The sequence below is a fragment of the Bubalus bubalis genome, chromosome 5, assembly GCF_019923935.1.
Source record: "Bubalus bubalis isolate 160015118507 breed Murrah chromosome 5, NDDB_SH_1, whole genome shotgun sequence".
NCBI classification, from domain to species: domain Eukaryota; kingdom Metazoa; phylum Chordata; class Mammalia; order Artiodactyla; family Bovidae; genus Bubalus; species Bubalus bubalis.
The window spans coordinates 126,307,893-126,328,458 of NC_059161.1; the positions used below are offsets into that span (position 1 = coordinate 126,307,893).

The following is a 20,566-nucleotide window of genomic DNA, read 5'->3' on the forward strand; positions in this document are numbered from 1 at the left end:
TGAAATCAGAAAAATCCATATAAAATTACTTAGAAAAAATATACTACTACATAAAGGCAAGGCAGAAGTATCAGCCATATAGTAATAAACCTGGGAAACTGACTGTGCTATTCATATAGAGCCTAACCACATTGGCTTTGGGTGAATCATGCTGAAAATTGGATGCTTAATAATTCGACCAACAAATGAAACTGAGAAATAGGAATATGCAACCATAAGCTGATGTCTAGGAGTTTTATATTCTTGAACTTGACTTTTGTTAGCCAGAATCCTTTGATATTTAAAAGACAGTCTGTTCAACTGGATCCTGAGGAATTTCACCAGTAGGGAGGAGGTATTCAGGGAGGAGTTATTCTAGAGTTATAACTGGTATGAGAAGATTGAGGCCCCCTGATACAGGGATGTATCTCTGAGAGAAAGAATCTTCATCTAGGAAGAAGGCCTCATGGTGAGGCTCTTTTCTCTTGAGTAGGTAGTTTTTCCAGAGGGTGGCATGAAAGGAGGTATCCTTGGACTCCTGTAGGTAAGTGGTTTCGTGAGGAAAGTATGCTTGGTCTTAATAAGGCTGTGGCCACAACTGTGGGCTGGCTCTTGTTTTTTATATTAAGAAAGGCCACAGACACTGAGCTAATAGTGGAGGTGAAGATTAGGTGCCCAGGCGCTGAGGAAGACATTATGTTTAACTGGCCAAGAAATGCCAACGATGGCCTCTGTCACTAGCCACTCAGACCTCTGGCAGCACTTATATAATGCCATCAGTGGGGGTGAAGGGTTTCCTCTGCTGTCTTGGTACCCGAGTCCAAATTCCATTTTCTCTTCCTGGCTTTGACCCTTGTTAGGGGGTCTTAGTAACTTGAATGGTGATTCATGTTCCTCTGAAAGTGAGGCAAGTGAATGAATGACATGTGTTATTGTCTGTTAATGTTTTTGTTTAAACTGAATTGGACCACATGGATTGTACTTTAAAAGATTAAGGTGCTAGAAAGTGACTGTAGGGATCAGATTACATGGGAATACAAATATCAGATAGCATTGTGGTTAAGAGCACAGATTTTGGGATTAGTCTAAACAGTTCCATCACCTACTGTCTCATGTCGGGCAATGTATTTAACCTATCTGTGCCTCTTTTCTTGTCCATAAAAGAACCTAAGACTAGGTCCCATACCATAGTGCGGTGAAATGTAAATGTTGAGATAGTTCACGCCAATTTCATGTGGTACATGGCATGTAGTGAGCATTCAATACAAGTTAGCTCTTTTACTAGTGATACCCACATCTTACTAGCCTCTTACTGCTGATACCTACCTTAGAAAGTAACTGGAGGAATGAATTTATTGTATAATGCTTCTCAGTTAATTCTAAGGAATGCTGTTCGGTTTGCATTTTACACACCCAGTTGTTATTTTGATGTTCTTGTGAGTCACTATTATTTTCTTCCATCATGTGGGTAGAGAAACAGATTCAGGAGGAGAAGGGAGTGTTCAAATTTAGATCTATCTCAGGCCCCTCTTTGTTTGAAGCATAGGTTGTTTATTCACTTAGCTTTTTGAGGGCTTTACCTATCTTAGGATATTCTGTAATATCTCATCCTCTAGGTTCGGTGCTTCCAGATGTGAGTTATCAGGTGGAATCCAGTGAGGGAGAAGATCAGTCTCAGAATATGGGCCCCCAGGGACAAACTGTGCTGCTTTTTCTCTTTGTGGATTTCTACAGAGAATTTCCAGGCCAGAAAATGGAACTCTGGGGTAGGTATAGAAGAATGGGGCTGCCAGTTTGGATGTGCTTAAATGTTAAGAGAATAAATAAAAGAGACTTGGGGACTTCCCTGGTGGTCCAGTAGCTAAGACTCGATGCTCCTAAACTCTCCAGTGCAATCCCTGGTTAGGGAACTAGATCCCACATGTGTCAACTAAGAGTTCACATGCTACGACTAAAGATCCCACAACAAAGATCAAACATCCCATGTGCTGCAGCTAAGACCTGGTGCAGCCAAACAAATCAATAAAAATATTTTTAAAAGAAAGGAGACTTTACATGAAGCATAAATCTGAATAGATATGCTTCTGTAGAATAACACATTTCAGTGAAAAACTTAAATAAGTTAAATTATATGCTCTGTGAGAAAGATCTATATCTTGAAGCATCACCTAGATGATGACAGTCCCAGATTTGGTTGACCAGAAATCAGCAGACACTTCCTGTTGGTCCCTACAGAGTATATTACCTTAGACAGGTAGTTCTCAACCTCAGCTGCACAATATATTACCTGAGGAGCTTCTAAAAAATGCCCACGCCTCATCCCTAGAGATTTGGGTTTCCTTGGACTGAAGTGGGCTTCAGGTGTCAGTATGTTTTTAAAGCTTCTCAGGTTGGAGTACTATTCACCATCCTCCTGCTTTCCCAAGTACAATCAAGAAAAGCTATCAGTCTTGGCCTTAACACAACATCTCAAATTCAGCACAAGGAGGTGTGGGAGTGCATTGGTGTGAATGGCTTTGTGGGACTGCCACATCGACCTCTGGAATAGGACAAAGAGTCCTTGTTCAGGCATACAGATGCCTTTGGCATTTATCTAACCGATAGGTAATAACCTGCTATCAGAAGGTTCTCTCTGTTAAAGCTGTGATTTACATCCTGTTTTGTGCTCCATGAAACACATGCATCAGAATCACCTGGAGTATTTGAAAATGTGCAGCTTCCTGGGCAAGGATTTACTCAGTTTTGCTAATGTAAATATCTGTATGGCTCAGGAATATGCTTTTTTTAACAAAATTCTCAGGTGATTCCTAAACATGGTACAATTTGAAAACCACTGAATATAAGAGTTGATGCTTTGATGAATTGTGGTGCTGGAGAAGACTCTTGAGAGTCCCTTGGGCTGCAAGAAGATCAAACCAGTCAATCCTAAAGGAAATCAACCCTGAATACTCATTGGAAGGACTGATGCTGAAGCTCCAGTACTTTGGCTGCCTGATGTGAAGAGCTGACTCATTGGAAAAGACCCTGATGCTGGGAAAGATTGAGGGCAGGAGGCGAAGGGGACGACAGAGTGAGATGATTGGATGGCATCAGTAACTCAGTGGACATGAGTTTGAGCAAACTCTGGGAGATAGTGAAGGACAGAGAAACCTGGCGTGCTGTAGTCCATGGGGTTGCAAAGAGTCGGACATGACTTAGTGACTGAACAAATAAGAGTGGCTTATGCATTTGAATCCAGTAAAGTCTGAGACATAAAGTTAAGTGTTCCTCAGTGCCCTCGGAAACTCTGAAGGAAGTAGCAAGAAGTGGAGCTTCTGAATGTCTGGGGAAATGTTCACAAGCCTCCCTTTCGGGGCTCCTGACATGTTTCTGTGTTATCCTTCCTTTGTGGGCCAGTGTTTTTTCTTAAGACTTTACTCTCTAGGCATTCCAGTGCTGTTTGGTGTGGCCCTGTTCCCACTGAGTCATAAGAAAAATGAGACAGCTTACAACCCCAGATCAAAAGAGCTGACATCGACTGGTTCCAGTTATTTGTTGAACCTGTGGGATTCTTCCTGCTGCCAAGCTTCCATGCCTCTCCTCCTTTTCCCCACCATGTAGATAATCTTTAGGAGAGAAGCACTGCTTTCCTGGGCTCCGGCTTGCAGCTCTTTGAAGAGCTAGTGTTCCCTGGTGCCCCACTGTTCCATTCATTAAGATGCTGGAATGGAAACGTAGAAGAGAGACAGTCTGTGAGGCTTCCAACTAGGAGGTCAAACGTGAAAATGCCTAGGGCTGTTTGTTACCTGCTTCTGCTCGCCTGGACAGAGGCTCTTAAAAGAAGCAGCTAAGTATGGTGGAAAGGACTTCAGGGTACAATCAAGAGACCTGGGGTTAATTTTTAGTTCTGCTATCAAATTCCTTAATGACTTTTGGGAAGCAAGTCACATGAATTATCTGATCCTTCCTTTTCATATATTTAACATGAGGTTGTTGGGTGAGGTGCTATCAAAGCCCTTCCAAGTCTAAAGACCCTCTTAAGATGTAAGATCTAGTATTTTTAGGCATTTTTTTTTTTTAGGTCTGCTATGTTCAGTCTTCCCTAGGATGATATAAAGTCTGGTACCCATCCTGAATCCTATTAAACATACTTCCTCAGAAACCAGGGTTACCTATCGTTCTTCTAGAACTGTACTAGTTTGCACACCTCTGTTTAGCTTGACTCTGAAGGCCTGCAGCATTTCAGGTAGTTGTAAGAAGTATTAGATGAAATTGAAATTCATCACTGCATCAGTAAACAGAGCAGTTATTATCTTAAAATTTCTGGGGCTTCCCTTCTGGTCCAGTGGTTCAGATGCTGTGCTTCCACTGCAGCAGATTGGGGTTCAATCCCTGGTCAGGGAAGTTCTGCATGCCATGAGGTGCAGCAAAAAATAAATTTTTAAAAATAAATAAAATTTCCTTAGACATCTGAGAGTTTAGGACTAGCTTTTGAAGAAGATGCACTGTAAGGGTAGGTAGATATAGACACATGTAGTAATTTTATAGATTATGTAGTGATTTTATTTTCTTTTCCCCCTCTTCTTTTTCATATCCTTGAAAGCTTTCTCCAGAGCTCCTTTTAGGAAACAGATTGTACAGAACTACAGTCTGTTTCCATGTGTCTTAAAAAAAATCACTGAATTGGCCTTCTGCCTACCTTGTCATGGTAACTTTTCTATGATTAACTCGTTATTTTGCCACAGTGTTAAAGGCATCTGGTGGTATAAGCAGTTTTAGGAATGAAACTATAGCTTTTCAATTAAATGACTGCTTTCAAAGGAGGTCTAACTGATTTCTTAAGGCTATTCTTAGGACCAAACTATAGAAAATAGTAATCCAAATGATATTGTCATAGCAATAGTGATATTTTCTGAGTATTGCAATGTACATCCCAAAACACTTCCTATGTATTATCCCAGTTTATCTGCACAGAATACCCATGATAGCAAGTGGTAAAAGCCACTTTCTGCAATAAAATGAGAAGCGTTTGAAGTGACGTGGTCACTATTAGTTGGTAGTAGAATCGACCGTGGAGTCTGTGTTCACTCCAGTTCCAGACCCCTTTTGAGCAGAGCACGTACTACCTTCCCCTCCAGGATAGCATCACGGTGCCTTGTGGTAGAAAATGTTCCTTCTGACTTCCATTTTAAACACAGCCCTGAGAAAAGCATGCCAGCCTTACCTTTGAGCAGACCATCCAGAGTAGAAAAGCACTGAAAAAGAAAGATTAAGAAGCATTTTCTCCAGGTACCCTGAAAAGTAAATTTGTCTTCCTCTATTATATTCTTCCTCTATATCAGGATCATCAATGCTAAAGTATTGTTTAATGATGTATTTTGCCCATCAACCTCACGTGTTAGCTTTTCTGAAGGATGCTGAGCAGTGGTGCCTGTGGTTACTTTATCGGAGATAATCCCCCATTTAAAAAGACTATACCAGAACTTCCCTGGTGGTCCAGTGGTTAAAAATCTGCCTGCCAATGCAGGGGACACAGGTTTGATCCCTGGTTGGGGAAGATCCCACTTGCTGCGGAGCAGCTGAGCCCATGCTCCACGACTACTGAGCCTGTGCCCTGGAGCCTGGGAGCCACAACTACGGAGCCCATGTGCTGCGACCACTGAAGCCTTTGCCTAGAGCTGGTGCACCGCAACGAAGAGTAGCCCCCACTCAGCACAGCTAGAGAAAAGGCAGTGCATCAGTGATGACCCAGCTCAAAACAAACAAAAATAAATAAGTAAGAAGACTACACCGGGAGTTCTCAGAGTCATCTTTGATACCCTGACAGCAACAGCGGTGCTCACCCGCAGTGACACTCCAGATAGTTAGACGTACTCTCCAGGAGGCTTTGCCTTTCCTTTCGGAGTCACTGGTGTCACTGTTTAGAGTATGGTGTATATTTCTGTTTCTGATGTGAATTAAAGAGGATCCTTCATCTGATTCTTCAAACATAATATTCTGCACTTTTAGTGAGCTTTCTGTCCTTTGTAAGTGGAAATTGGGTAGGTTTGTAAGTTTTGGGGTGTGTGTGTGTGTGTGTGTGTGTCTAAAAAAGCAATTATTTGTGGATGGGTGGAAGTGGCCTCTTCTGTCAAGAGGCCTCTTTGTCATCCTCAGCCGTGACTCAGAGCACATGAACAGCAGTCTTGAAGTGGTCATTCTCACTCAAGGTTACCAACATTCTCCCTCTCCTTAGGAGTCCACACTTTGCTCTCAACTCATCTCAGGGCCATCCTCAGGGAGAGCCACAGTGTGGTGCAAGGTTGCATCCAGGCCGCTGTGGACCAGGCCTTGGAGCAGCATCACCAGGCTGTCAAGGTAATAAGAAATCCACAGCTCCCTTTCTCCTCCTCTCTCTCAGAGAAAGACAGAGTATCTGGCAGACGGGGGCTGAGAGCCCTTCCTCCCTTAATGCTTCTTCCTCTTCTCTTTTGTCACCTGGGCTGATCTTATAAACTGCCTCTAGCCTTGGAACTCAGGCTTTAGTCTAGACGGATCACTGTAACCACTTGCTTAGTCTTACCTCCTTATAGGTGAGTTTGAGTAAAGAGGGGCAAAATAATAGACGGGGGAAATGGCTGACGATAAACCTTTTTTTTTTTTTTGAGAGCAAGTTTTATGTTCTTTTTGGAACATGTGACTGACTTCATTGTGTTTCTTCACAAGCAGAACGGGCTTGGTTCTGCCTGCCCGTCAGTTGGTTTTCAGCACTCCTATATGCCAGGGGACAGGAAAACATTTATAATGGAGGAACAGTGCACACTGAACTCAGGACTCTATATTAATTCTAGGTAGTTTTACACATTGAACTAACTTGTATATTAACTTACAGTGCCATTAATGTCTTCTCTCTCTCACACACTGAGGTGCTTTATTATTCTAACCATAGTGAAGTGAAAGTCACTCAGTCATGTCCAACTCTTTGTGACTCCAAGGACTAGCCTGCCAGGCTCCTCTGTCCATGGAATTCTCCAGGCAAGAATACTGGAGTGGGTTGCCATTTCCTTCTCCAGGGGATCTTCCCAACTCAGGGATTGAATCCAAGTCTCCTGCATTGCAGGCAGATTCTTTACTGTCTGAACTACCAGAGGGGCCCTAGAATATTTATTCTAGGTAGTTCTACACATTGAACTATCATTGTATATTAATTTATAGTGCCATTAATGTCTTCTCTCTTTCACACACCAAGGTGCTTTATTATTCTAACCATAAGTTCTAGACAAATTGATACCATATGCATGCACTTAGCCTGAAATTTAATTGAAGTATAGTTAATTGATAAGGTTGTATTACTGCTGTACAGCAGAATGATTCAGTTATACATACATGTACATGCTTTTTTAAAGAAAAATTCTATTCCATTATGGTTTATCACAGGATATTGAATATCGTTCTCTGGATTATATAGTAGGACCTCGTTATTTATTCTGTACATAAAAGTTTACATCAATGCACCTCTCTCTTATCTATATTTCCCCTGCTCACACATGCTTCTAGAGCTACTGTTTCAGTAAATCTTAAATTCTCCCTCCATTTGCTAATCCTTTATAGCATCACTTTGTCTTCATATCTGGCTTTCTGAATTCCTCCATCTTGTATACTTTTGGTAACACATTTATTACTTAACATGCCCTCCTTTTCAAGCAAAAAACAACCACACTGAGAGTAAAGCTTGAAGCGTTTTATTTTTTAATGGTAAGTATATCTGCTTTATTGCCCAGTGTCTTACTGCTTGTCTTTTCTGAATATATCTATGTCAATAAGTCACCTCTGTGAAAGGAGATAACATTTTTAATGTATTTAAATTCCTTAAGTGTCCTTTATATGTCACGATCTTAGTAAGTATTGTTGGTGGAAGGGGAAGCATTATTGAAATCCTGCTCTGACTCAAATATTTGGTCCCTTTAGGATTCTCTGAACCAGCAGTTTCGGATTATTATAAACTATGGTCTCCCCCTTCCTTGTTTCATTCCCTAGGCTCATCAGAAACTACAGTCCTCACTGTCAGTGGCTGTGGATTCCATCATGAGTATTATGACTGGAAGCACAAACAGCACCTTCCGGAAGACCTGCCTCCAGATGCTTCAGGTTGGTAAGGATTAGAGATGCTTAAAGGTGTGGGGTTTTAATGACATTCTGCTGCCTCTCTTAGTAATACGTGCAGTGCTCTTAGAAACATTATTTACTTTGATCCTACTATGATTCTACCTAAGTAAGTGTTTTATGATGTGTTCATTGAATAGAGAGTGATGTATGTACTATTTTATAAATGAGAAAACAAGTTATTTAGGATTTCTGTTTCCTTTAGGTCATACAGATGATTACAAGCAGAGCTAGGATTAGGTCATGAGTCCCAATTTCTTACTGAAGAGTGTTCTATTACATCATGGTGACAGAATATATTGGAAATAACTGAGCAACAATAAGCATTACATATGTTTGGCAGTTTGGAATAGTGTAACAAGGTTTGGAATCAGAGGCCTGAGTTCAAATCTTGACTCATTTACTTATTAGCTATGTGGACTTAGGCCTGTACTGAGCTTTTCTGTGGTTCATCTACAAATTAGAAAAAATAGTAGTATGTCACAGGGCTATTATGAAGTTGAGGGCTAAATGTGAATATGTGTAACACATGGTAGATTCTTTAATAAATGTTGGTTTCTTTCCTCCCTTCCTCCCTTCCAATGTGTGTTGACCAACTGGTATTATCAGTGGGGTAACATTCATTCCGTGTCAGTTGCTTCATTTTGTGTACTTTTCTCTTGAGAAAATAGTGTAATATAATTAATAAAATTTATCACTTAACTTTTGCATATTTATCTCATATATATTATATAATTATAGCCAAAGTATTCTATATTAATATATAATTTGACCTTTTCCCTTGTTTCAACAGTCTTAAAATACTGGTTAACCACTATTCCACTGTGTTGGTTTAATATAACTTAATAAACCATTCCCCTACTGACAGATATTTAAGCTGTTTACATTCTTTCTGCCAATAAATAGTTCAGTTAATACCTGTATGTGATATCTTGCTTCTTTTGAACCATTTCCTAGAAAAAATTTCTATAAATGGAGTTAATGGGTCAAAGTGTATAATACCTTTATAATCTAGTGCATCTTCTCACAGCTTCACCTTTCTGGGTCATGTGGGTAGCACAAGGTATTAAGAAGGACACTATACTGGCAATCCTAAAGTTAGCCCTAAATTTCATACTAACTGGCTGTGAGATCTTAGGTAGGTCACCTCTCCTGTTTGAATTTCAGATTTCTCATCTATAACAGTGTGTTGTATTAGGAGACTACTCAGGTCCCCTTTAATATCTTACAATTCTATACTAAAGTTGAGGCTGTTACCCATTCCTTATAGATGCAAACTACATTACTGTTCCTTTCCTCCCTGAAAGATTTATCTGGGGGAAAAAGTTCCTATATCAGCCTTCGTTGTTCAGTAGATACCTTTGCTCTCTTGGAACTTGTTTTAGAGGAAAGCAGTTTATGTAACCTCTTCACAGACAGATGGCTCTCTGGGATATATAATCTCCTACAGAGATAGGAGAACAAAGACCTTGTGTGATTGATCTCACTTAGGTAACAGAATCTGGAAGATATATAGGAGCCACAACCGCCTGTCCCATGTCAAGTATCCCCGACCTTCCTTCTGCTTACTCTGTGTCCATGGGAACTAGGGAAACTTCTAATACAACATGAAGGATGTCATTGGTTTGCCTTTCTATCTGTCTCGTCCTCTCCCCATATAAACTTCCTGTGGGTACTCACCCTTTGGTTGCCAGAACTGGAACTCAGCATGTTCTATCTCTGGCCCTTTTTAGGCAGCTGACACACAGGAATTTGGGACCAAGCTGCATAAATCATTTCATGAAGTCACCCAGCACCGATTTCTTTACCACTGCTCACAGGAGGTGAAGCAGGTAAGTGTAAAGTAATAATCAGTACTTTGGTGAAAATCTCCCATTTGATATATGAGAAACCTGAATACACAGGGGTTAGGTGTACTGCTTTAGGCTGCACAATCGGAGGGTAGCCTTTCAGCAGGGAAGCCTGTGGTTTAGAAAAACTTCATAGAACATAGTATTACATAGAGGTTAAGAGCATGATTAGCAATGTCACTTGAATTCCATTTCTGCCACTACCTAGTTTGCATGGTATTATTATAGAAGCTATTTATTCCAACTCTCAGTTTCTATAGCAGTAAAATAAAAATGATGCATACCTAAAATGATTGTTGTAAGGTCTGAATAAGAGAATTATGTGAACTACCAGCACATAGCTACTTTTATGATGATGATGATATGATGGAATTCTTATGTTTAGTTTTGCCAAATAAAAAACAAACTTTTATCTGTTCACCTTTTTGGATACCAGAGATATAGAATTATATTAGTTGGCGTCTCTGCCCTCAGGGGGCTCAAATAGTTACCGGCTTCTCTACTGAGTGATATTTCCTGATTCTAGGTGTAGGTAGTAATAGTGTTCAAGCTGAAGCCCACCTTTCTGACTTTCTTGGCAATAATCAGCAGTACTGACTTTTTTGGAATTGAAGTATAAGATGAGTAAATAAAAGAGATTAAGGGGGAAATTATGATGCTGTGGCGTTTGGCCAAGATAGAGTAACAGGGACCAGATTTACCCTCTTGCCTGAAACAACCAAAAATCTGGACAGTAACAAAGAGTACAGCATATGAAACAATGGTTCTGAAGACATTGGACCTCAGAAAATGGATGGGATAGTCATTCTTGAGAGACGGAAAGCAAATGAATTGAGCTTTATGATTGCCCTCACACGCCACCTAGAGAAAGCACAGAGGCTGTGGAACAGGGAGAGGGAATCCAGGCAGAGCCCAGTGGTCTCCCTGAATTGAGTAGATGAAGCTGGGGATCCAGGGATGCCAGTGCAGCTCAAGTTTTCAGGGCAGAGTAGCAGAGAAGAGAGAGCTCTCTTTAGTTCCTCTCTTTAGTATTCAGTTGAATACTGGTCAGTTCATTCATGTGAAAAAACTGTCCAGGTAAAGAACCACTCAGAAGGATTAAAGGGAACAATAAGCAAAGCTTACACAGGGCCAGGAATAGTGCTTATTCCCATCAACCAGAGAGGAAAGTCTTATAATTGATAAGCACCAGGTAAGATACTGGGCTTCCCTGGTGGCTCAGTGGTAAAGAACACTGCCTGCAGTGCAGGAGACACAGAAGATGTGGGTTCTCTCACAGGAGATGGCTGGGTTGGGAAAGCCCCCTGGAGAAGGGCGTGGCGACCCACTCCAGTATTCTTGTCTGGGAAATCCGATGGACAGAGGAGCCTGGCAGGCTACAATCCATGGGGTCACAAAGAGTTGGACACAACTGAAGCAACTTAGCACACAGGTAAAATGCCAAGAATAGTCTTGCCTCAGAAATGGAGAGAAATTACATCCACAATAAGCACTCCTTGGTTCTGCTTAACAAAGCTCAAAAGCAGCAGCAAGACCTAAAAGGATAAAGTGGTTTCCAACTAATTCAGTGGCATTTCAGAGAAAAATTCAAAAATATTTATAAGGGGGACTTCCCTGGTGGTCCAGTGGTTAAGAATCTGCCTTGCCATGCAGGGACATGGGTTCAATCCCTGGTCAGGGAACTCAGAACCCTCAAGCCACAGAGCAAATAACGCCCTGCTGCAGCTGTCAAGCCCACGTGTGCTCCAGAGCCTATGCCCCGGCTAGAGAGCACAAGTGCCGCACCTGCTGAGGCCCGTGTGCGCTGGAGCCCATGTCCCGCGGGAAGATCCCAGGTGCCGCAACGAAGACCCCACGCAGCCAAATGAATGTATTCTTAAAGAATATAAGAATGCAAAAATATCCAGCACCCACCAAGATAATGATCATACCGCCTTGAATTTGATAAAACAATTCACAAGCATGCTATGAAGCTGGAAAATACAGCCCACATGAAGAGAAAACTCAGTGGATTGATCAGTCAGTCAAAACTGATCCAGAACTGACATGCAAGATAAAATTAGTAAAAAAACAGTTATTCTTAAAATTGTATTCCATATGTTCAGGAAGCTAGATAAAAGGTTGACCATATTAGAGATATGAATGGTATAAAAAAGGCCCCAAACAGATTCTAAAGTGAAAGCTGATGTCTCCAAGGTGAAAACTGCAGTGCGTGCAGCGCTGGCCGCAGCGGCGCCTCACCTAGGGACACAGAGCTTAGAGTAGTGATGACAGAGCGCTGAGCCTCTGCGGGCTGTAGGTGACGCTGCACAGCCTAGCCCATGTAGAGTTAGAGAATCTGAAGAAGCAGCAGAGGCAGAAAACATGTTTGAAGAAATAATGGCGGAAGTGTTTCCAAATTCGATGGAATGTATAAATTATACAGATCAAAGAATCTTAAACCAAGCCCAAGAAACAAGGAAAACTACACCAAGGTACATCATAATTAAATTGGTTAAAACCAGTGGTAAAAAGAAAATCTTAAAAACAGAGACCAGAAAAACCCCAACAAGAACAAAACACCAAAACCCTTCTTTTGTTACAAAGATAAGGGTTACAGCAAGTTTCTCATCATAAACTGTATAAGCTAGAAGAAAATGGAGTTATAATACTGAAAAAAATAACCTGTCAACCTAGGATTCTTTATCCAACAAAAGTGTCCCAAAAATCAAATATGAAAAAAAAAAATAAGTGTCCTTAAAAACAAATAAAAACAATGACATACAGTGAAGCTTCCAACTAGAATAAGAAGAGCAAATTAAATATAAAGAGAAGTATGAAATAATAGAGTTGGAAGTCAGTAAAACAGAAAAACAATAGAGAAAAAAATCAGTGAAACAGGTGATTCATTGAGAAAGATGATTAATAAGAGAGAAGACACAAATTGCCACTAATATCGCAAATTAGAGAAGTGGCATCAAATATTAAAAGAATTATCAGGGAATATTATGAATATTGCACTAAATTTGACAATTTAGATTAAATGGAAATTTCCTTGAAAGACATAAATTACCAAAGTTCACGCAAGAAGAAAAAGCTTCTATACCTGGTAGCTTTATACTATTAAAAAAGTTGAATTTTTAGTTAAAAATCTTACCATCATATTCAGATTATTTTAAAACTCTCAAAGCTCACTAGTAAGAAAATAAACAACCCAATTTGTTTAATTGGCAAAATATTTGAACACACATTTTACAAAAGAAGATATACCACAGCAAATAAACATACAAAAATATGCTCAACATTATTAGTCATTGCTGCTGCTGCTGCTAAGTCACTTCAGTCGTGTCCGACTCTGTGCAACCCCATAGACGGCAGCCAACCAGGCTCCCCCATCCCTGGGATTCTCCAGGCAAGAACACTGGAGTGGGTTGCCATTTCCTCCTCCAATGCATGAAAGTGAAAAGTGAAAGTGAAGTCACTCAGTCGTGTCCGACTCCTAGTGACCCCATGGACTGTAGCCTACCAGGCTCCTCCGTCCATGGGATTTTCCAGGCAAGAGTACTGGAGTGGGGTGCCATTATTAGTCATTAGGGACGTGCAAATCAAATCCACAATTGAGTAACATTTCACATGTACTTAGAATAAGAAGACTAACCATACCAGGTGCTGGCAAGAATGTGCAGGAACAGGAACTGGAACTGTTATACCCTAATTGTAGGAATGAAAAATGATACCACCACTTTGAAGAACAGTTTGGCAGTTTCTTAAAAAGGTATATGTAACTTACCACACAGCCTAGCCATTCTACTGCTAGGTGTTTACCCAAGAGAAATGAAAGCGTATGTCCACACAGAAGTGTCTGCACCAGCATTTATGGCACATCTACCATTTCTGTAATAGCCCCAAACAGGGAACAACCCAGTGTCAACAGGTAAATGAATAAACAAACTGTGGCATATCCGTTCAATGGAATACTACTCAGCAATAAAAGGAATGAACTTTTGATACACAGTAGGTTGGATGAATCTCTAAACAGCCATGCTGAATGAGAAAACCTGAAAATACAAGAGTACATAGTGCTTGACTGAATTTATACACAATTCTATAAAATGCCTGTTACTGTATAGTTACAGACCAGTGGTTGTTTACAGATGGGAGGTGTAGGAGTTGGAAGGAGTGAGGAGTTATGAAGGGCAGAAGAAACTTTTCAGGGTGATGGATATGCTCATTATCTTGAAATAGTGATGTTTCACATGTACTAATACCTAGAACCTATCAAGCTGTATTTTATAAAGATGCAATTTATTATTTGTATGCAAGTTATATCTCAGTAGAGTTGCTGTAAAAAAATTACAGACACTGTTTTCTGAGAGAGTAACACCTCTTCTGCTTCTCTCCCTCTCCTGTTTGCCCGATCAGATGGGGAGGTTTAGACACCGAGGCACCCAGAGACCACAGCATCTCATGGGTTTGCCCGCCCTCCTCTGCTTTGTAACAGGGAAGCCCCTCTAAGTGCCGCCTTCACCACACTGGGTTTTCTTGGCTGTACATCCCGGCTCGAAGCACCTTCCTAGGAAAGCATCAGCTGGCTCACTGCAAATACTCTTTCTGGTTTCCCTGCAACTTGGGAAACTGCTGCCCACAACCTGAGCAAATAAAGGCTATTACCCATTCTATCAGTTTCCCATGGATATTGTAACAAATTACCATAAATTTGGGAACTTAAAAACAAAAGGAATTTATTATCTCTCAGTCTGGAGTCCAGAGGTGTGAAACAAGGTGTTGGCAGGACCATGCTTCCTCCACTGGCTCAAGGGGAGAATCCTTCCTTACCCCTTCCAGCCCTGGTGGCCCCAGCTGTTCCTTGACTTGTGGTCACACAACTCCATATGGCTGTTCCTTTTTGTCTCTCAAATATCCCTCCGCCTTTCTCTGGTAAGGACACCTGTCATTGGACTTGGGGCCCTCTGTAAATCCACAATGATCCTATCTTGAGATCCTTAATTATGTCAAAGACCCTTTTCCCAAATAAGGTCACATTCACAAGTACTGGTGGTCAAGACCTGAACATTGGGGGAGCCACTACTCAATTCACTACAGCCATCCACAGCTTCAAGTTTCTAGGCATAGATCGAGGGTGAGGTGTGTGGCATTATCACGGGACCTAGGAAACGGGCAAGATCTAGAAGTGTTCCAGCCTGGGAAGTCCTTTTGCTTGGGTCTGTCTGATAGCCCAGTGAGATCTGAAGAGGAGATGATCGGACCTCCTTTGCCCCTTTGTGTTTCTATAGTGATGGCTCACAGCCTCAGGGCCCTTTATAGCCCAGTAAGCTTGGCAGATGGCTCGTCTTCCACGGTAGTCATAGGTCATGGAAGGAGGAAACATTGAATCCCTCATCTGTGCCAAGATTTCCACCTTAGTCTCCACAAAAATCCTATGAGGTAGGTTGTAGTTTTCCCATTTTATAGATGAAAAAACTCGTTAGACAACTTCTCTAATTTGCCCAGAATCACACAGTCACTAAGTGGCAAGTCTAGGATTTATAATGAGGGCTCCTAGATCTGAAGCCTAGTAACATTTTTACCATATAGGACTGGATCACAAGCCTGGGAAGATGAACAGTGACCAAAGGCATCAAGTAGAATCCATACTACTTTACTCAAGATCATTACCTGCTCCCTCTGATAATGGCCATTTAGTGATAGCTTGTTACTGGCACACGAGTGGCACCTAGTGGCTATAGCTAAAAACTACAAGAACAATGATGCTAGGTCCAATTCTTTTACCTCTGGACCAGTCCCTCAGTTTCCACTTCTAAGCAGGCGAAATAGAATAGCTGACCTCTTGAGTAATACAGAATAAAACCATCTATGGCTATTGTATAGTTTATGGAGAAATGGAAGAAATGAAAGAATATTTAGAGTTTTATAGAAGATATTTGTGGAAAGGTCACTCCAGGAGTGGAGATTTTAAGCCTTGGTGTTGAAACAGAGGACAGTTGGCCATGAGACAAGACAGTAATCTTGGGCTAACTGTCACATTTGAGTGTGGGGACTAAAAACTTAAATCCAGAATAAGTAGGAGCAGTAGCAAGAAGAACTTTCTAAGGAAAGGTATCATTTCCTGGTGGTAGATCAGAATAATGTCTGATAGAGTGTTAAATTCAAGGAGGTCTATCCTGTGGAGAGGGCTGCCTCACCTGGGGAACTGATGATGAATGGGGGTGTACAAGATCCCCCTGGAACTCAGAGATTTATATCTGAATTTAGATATTTCTTTGGTGTGACCAGTTTCAAGATAAGGTAAAGGTTTGTCTATTACATGAGATTTTCTAGGCTGGAGTGAAGTAGAATAAGCTTTCTTTCAAAGAAGGAAAAAAATGTTTGGAAATTTTCCTAATACTATTTCTTTTTTTCAAACCTTTAAGGCCATCTTTAACTCTTCTATGTTCCTTGGAGTATAATTACTTAAAAATTAAAACTGGCTTTAGTAAACAATATATGATGGAATGCATTGAGCTATAATTCACATACTATAAAATTTACCATTTATACAAATTCAGTAGTTCAGTGGTTTTAAGTATATTCACTGTGTTTTCCAGCCATCACCACTAAATTCCAGAACATCTCCATCATACCAAAAAACAAAAACAAACAAACAAACAAACAAAAAAAATATATATATATATAAACTGTACCTAATTTGTAGTCAGTCTCAGTTCTCCTATTTCTTGTCCCCTGGGAACCACTAATTTACTTTTCTCTCAATGGATTTGCCTATACTGGGTATTTCATATAAATGGAATTGTACAATGAGTGGATTTTTGCGTCTGGCTTTTTTCACTTGGTGTAATGTTTTCAAGGCTCATCATCCACGGTATAACAGGTAATAGTACTTCATTCCTTTTTACAGTTGAGTAATAGTCCATTACTCATTTTAGTAATAGTCCATACCACATTTTAAAATCCATTTATCAGCTGATGGACATGTTATTTCCACTTTTTGGCTATTATGAATAATGCTGCTGTAACATTTTTTGTGTGTAGACATATGTTTATAATTGTTTAGCAGATAGCTAGTGAAAGGTTGTTGTTGAATCACGCGAATACACCGGGATTCTTGGCCCCCGGAGGAGAAGAATTCAATCCGGGGCCAGAGACAAGGCTTGATCGCTCAGAGCTTTTGTGTAATAAAGTTTTATTAAAGTATAAAGGAGATAGAGAAAGCTTCTGACATAGGCATCAGAAGGGGGCAGAAAGAGTACCCCCCTGCTAGTCTTCAGCTGGATGTTATATAGTCACTAGCAGTCTGTTAATGAAAGAAAGGAATGTCTTAAAATTCTGAATGGCACCAAATGGTTTATCCTGGGCCATAAAATGATTAACTTGAATCTTAAAGAAGGGCAGACCACCATACAAATAGTTTCATTTACATAGATTAGGGGAACAATATCTGAGTGTAACATACTGGTTTGTCGAGTAGGTTCTGGGCCAAGAGGCAGAACCGACTTGGAGGCAGAGTTTGGGGTAAAGGCATAGTACATTAGCATAGCTTAAGACAAACATTTCCATAAGAAAAAGGCATTGGTTATTATCTCTAGGCTCAAGAATAGCTAACTTCAGGCGAAACCAGGTGTCATTATGGCAACACAGTATTTTAAGAGAAACCTCCCTTTAAATTTGTATAGAGAAGGAAAAAAATATTGCTAGTTTGTTTCCTCCTGCCGCTTAAGAGAGATAAAAATGTCTGACACTTGCAAGCTATTTCTTCCATTTGGAGACCCCTCTCTCCTTGGGGACCCCTAGATTTCCTATCAACCTGCCTAGGAAATGACTCTCACTAGGAGGAGAATTGCCAGGTCATATGATATAACCTGGTGGTTCAGACAATAAAGAATCTACCTGCAGTGCAGGAGACGTTGGGTTTGATACCTGGGTCGGGAAGATCCCCTGGAGAAGGAAATGGCTACCCACTCCAGTATTCTTGCCTGGAGAATTCTATGGACCAAGGAGCCTGGCGGGCCACAGTTCATGCAGTTGCAAAGAGTCAAGACACGACTGAGCGACTAACACTTTTTTCACTTTTTCATAACTCAAAACTGTTTTCCAAACTGGCTGCGTTACTTTACTTTCCCACCAGCACTGTACAATGGTTCCAATTTTTCCACATCCTTATCAATAATTATTATTTATTACAATTACTACCATCACACTGGGTGTGAAGTGGTACCTCATAGTGGCTTTGATCTGCATATTCCTAAAGAACAATAATGCTGAGCATCTTTTCACGTGCTTATTGGCCATTTACCTCTCTTTGGAGAAATGTCTATTCAAATTTTGTCAAACCCATTTTTAAATCAGGTTGTTATTTTACAGTTGAACTAGGAGTTCTTTATTCTGGATACAAGTCCCTTATCAGATATGATCTTCAAATATTTTCTCCCATTCTTGTGTGTTGACTTTTCACTTCCCTTTAAGTGTCCCTTAAAGCACAAAAGTTTTTAATTTTGATGCAGAGGATACCTGTTTTTATATATTTGTATTGAAAAACAAGTAGCTCAGAGGATTGGGTTCTGACCTTTGTTTCTCTGTCCAAATTGAACCAAATAGCAGGGCTCTGAAAGGCTATGGTGGTGGTGGTGGTTTGGTCGCTAAGTCGTGTCCGACTCTTGCGACCCCGTGGACTGTAGCCTGCCAGCCTCCTCTGTCCATGGGGATTCTCTAGTCAAGAATACTGGAGTGGGTTGCCAGTTCCTTCTCCAGGGGATCTTCCCGACCCAGGAATCGAGCCCAGGTCTCCTGCATTTCAGGCTATACAAGACTATAAAATGTGCCCTGTGGTTTCCCGTGTTTGACCTCAGTCAGTCATTCGTTTAGCACTTGGCCTGTGCAAGGCACTATGCTAGCGTTAAGAGATACAGACGTGATGAAAGTGGAGTCGCGCAGTCGTGTCCGACTCTGCGACCCCATGGACTGCAGCCTACCAGGCTCCTCCGTCCATGGGATTTTCCATGCAAGAGTACTGGAGTGGGGTGCCACTTCCTTACTCTTCAAGGAATTTAAGATGTAGAAAATGGACTTAAACACGTAAAATGATGAAAGGGGGCATGCAGTGCCTATCTCAGAGCCCAAGGAGCAGAGCAGATAGTAGATGAGCGACTGGGCCTCAGGGAGGAAGGAACTGCCTGGAGTCAGCTGCAAGAGCTCGGAAGGAAGGAGGGAGCCTTGATGGCGGGAGCTGGGGAGGGGGTTCACGAGTCAGGAGGAAGAGAGGGTCCAGGTGAGGGAGGAAAGCCCCTGGGGTCCACAAAGCCACCAGGCCTCACTGGGGCTTGTTCATGCTTCTGCAGAACTCACCTAGGACTTCTAATTTTTTAAGCAGCTGCTCCCAGAGAGAAATGAGGCAGAGCAGAACACAGACGAGGCACATGAGAACAGCAGCCTGGAGCTCCTTGCAGGTAGGATTCCAGCTTTTCAGGGGAGCCCTGGATCAAAGCTGGTTAGTAAAAAACGTGACTTCAGAATTTCAGACTGTGCCTTACACCACAGCAGTGTCCTTCCAGGACATGGCTGGCTCCCATAAGTAGGGTATTCTGGGGCAGCGGCTATTGTACCGAAAGCTGGTACAACAGGTCTAGAAATTTGTTTGCATAGTTAGAGATAGCTGCACATGATGGGGTGACGCGCTCAATGCAGTCAGTTCTTTTGTGTCTTTTCTCAGTCATTTGTGTTGACACTGTGGCTCTCCCTGGTTGGGTTACTACTCTGTTTAGGGCTATGGAATCTGCTCCTGAGTGCAGACACCCCCTCAGCCTCCATGAATGTTATGGGGGAGGTAAAAATGTGTGTGATGTAGCAGTGATTCTACTGTCTTTACCCCTCAGGGCCTGCAGCAGCAGGTGTGCGTGTGAAAAGAATCATAGACACTGGTGCCTGAACCTGTATGGTGCAGGAGCCAGGCACTAGTCTGAATTCTGAAAGTATTATATATAGTAATGCTCTTAATTCTCAGAATGATACTATGGTACTATTATTATCCTCGTTTTACAGATGAGGAAGCTGAGGCCCAGAGATGTCAGTAAACCTACCTGAGTTCGCACAGCTTGTAAATGACAGAGCCAGAACTCGAACCCAGACAGCCTAGTCTGGCTAACAGAGCCAGACCAGTGGGGATGTACTGTCAGACAAAACAGTGCCTAGGCTTGAGGGAGCTGGGCGACTGATTTCAGCATCATGCTTTTTTGGTGAAACTTTCCAGGCTAACAGCACATGCCGCATGGTGTCTATGCTAAGGTCTTAAGATGTGTTTCTGAATCATTCTATTGAATTATATTTTAAATGTGGGGGCTATTCCTCCTGAAAAGAACTGTGCAGTGAAGGCTTGTATAAATTTAGATTTGGCAATTTAAAAGAATGGAAGCGTATCACCAAACACAGTTTAGTATTCACCACACGCAATTCAGTATTTGTGCAGTGAAAAGATAAAAGAGTAAGTTTCCTTAGAAGAAAGAGGGCTTCCCTGGTGGCTCAGATGGTAAAGTATCTGCTTGCAATTTGGGAGACCCGGGTTCAATCCCTGGGTCAGGAAGATCCCAGGGAGGAGGAAATGGCAACTCACTCCAGTACTCTTGCCT

General features: G+C 41.4%; 1 protein-coding gene across 21 annotated transcripts in view; it reads left to right on the forward strand.

Annotated features, from left to right (window-relative positions):
- RCE1 (Ras converting CAAX endopeptidase 1) overlaps window positions 1-20,566 on the forward strand; it is an 89,641-nt gene that overhangs the window by 61,460 nt on the left and 7,615 nt on the right. For 15 of the 21 annotated variants that reach the window (XM_044943752.1, XM_044943751.1, XM_025286736.2 and 12 more), the window contains 5 exons: window positions 1,596-1,745; window positions 6,194-6,315; window positions 7,975-8,085; window positions 9,834-9,932; window positions 19,312-19,390. In XM_044943752.1, coding sequence (XP_044799687.1) covers window positions 1,596-1,745; window positions 6,194-6,315; window positions 7,975-8,085; window positions 9,834-9,932; window positions 19,312-19,390 — 561 coding nt within the window. Of the gene's footprint in view, window positions 1-1,595; window positions 1,746-6,193; window positions 6,316-7,974; window positions 8,086-9,833; window positions 9,933-19,311; window positions 19,391-20,566 lie in introns of those variants that run through there. The other 6 variants (XM_025286741.2, XM_025286742.2, XM_025286739.2 and 3 more) reach the window with 4 other exon arrangements.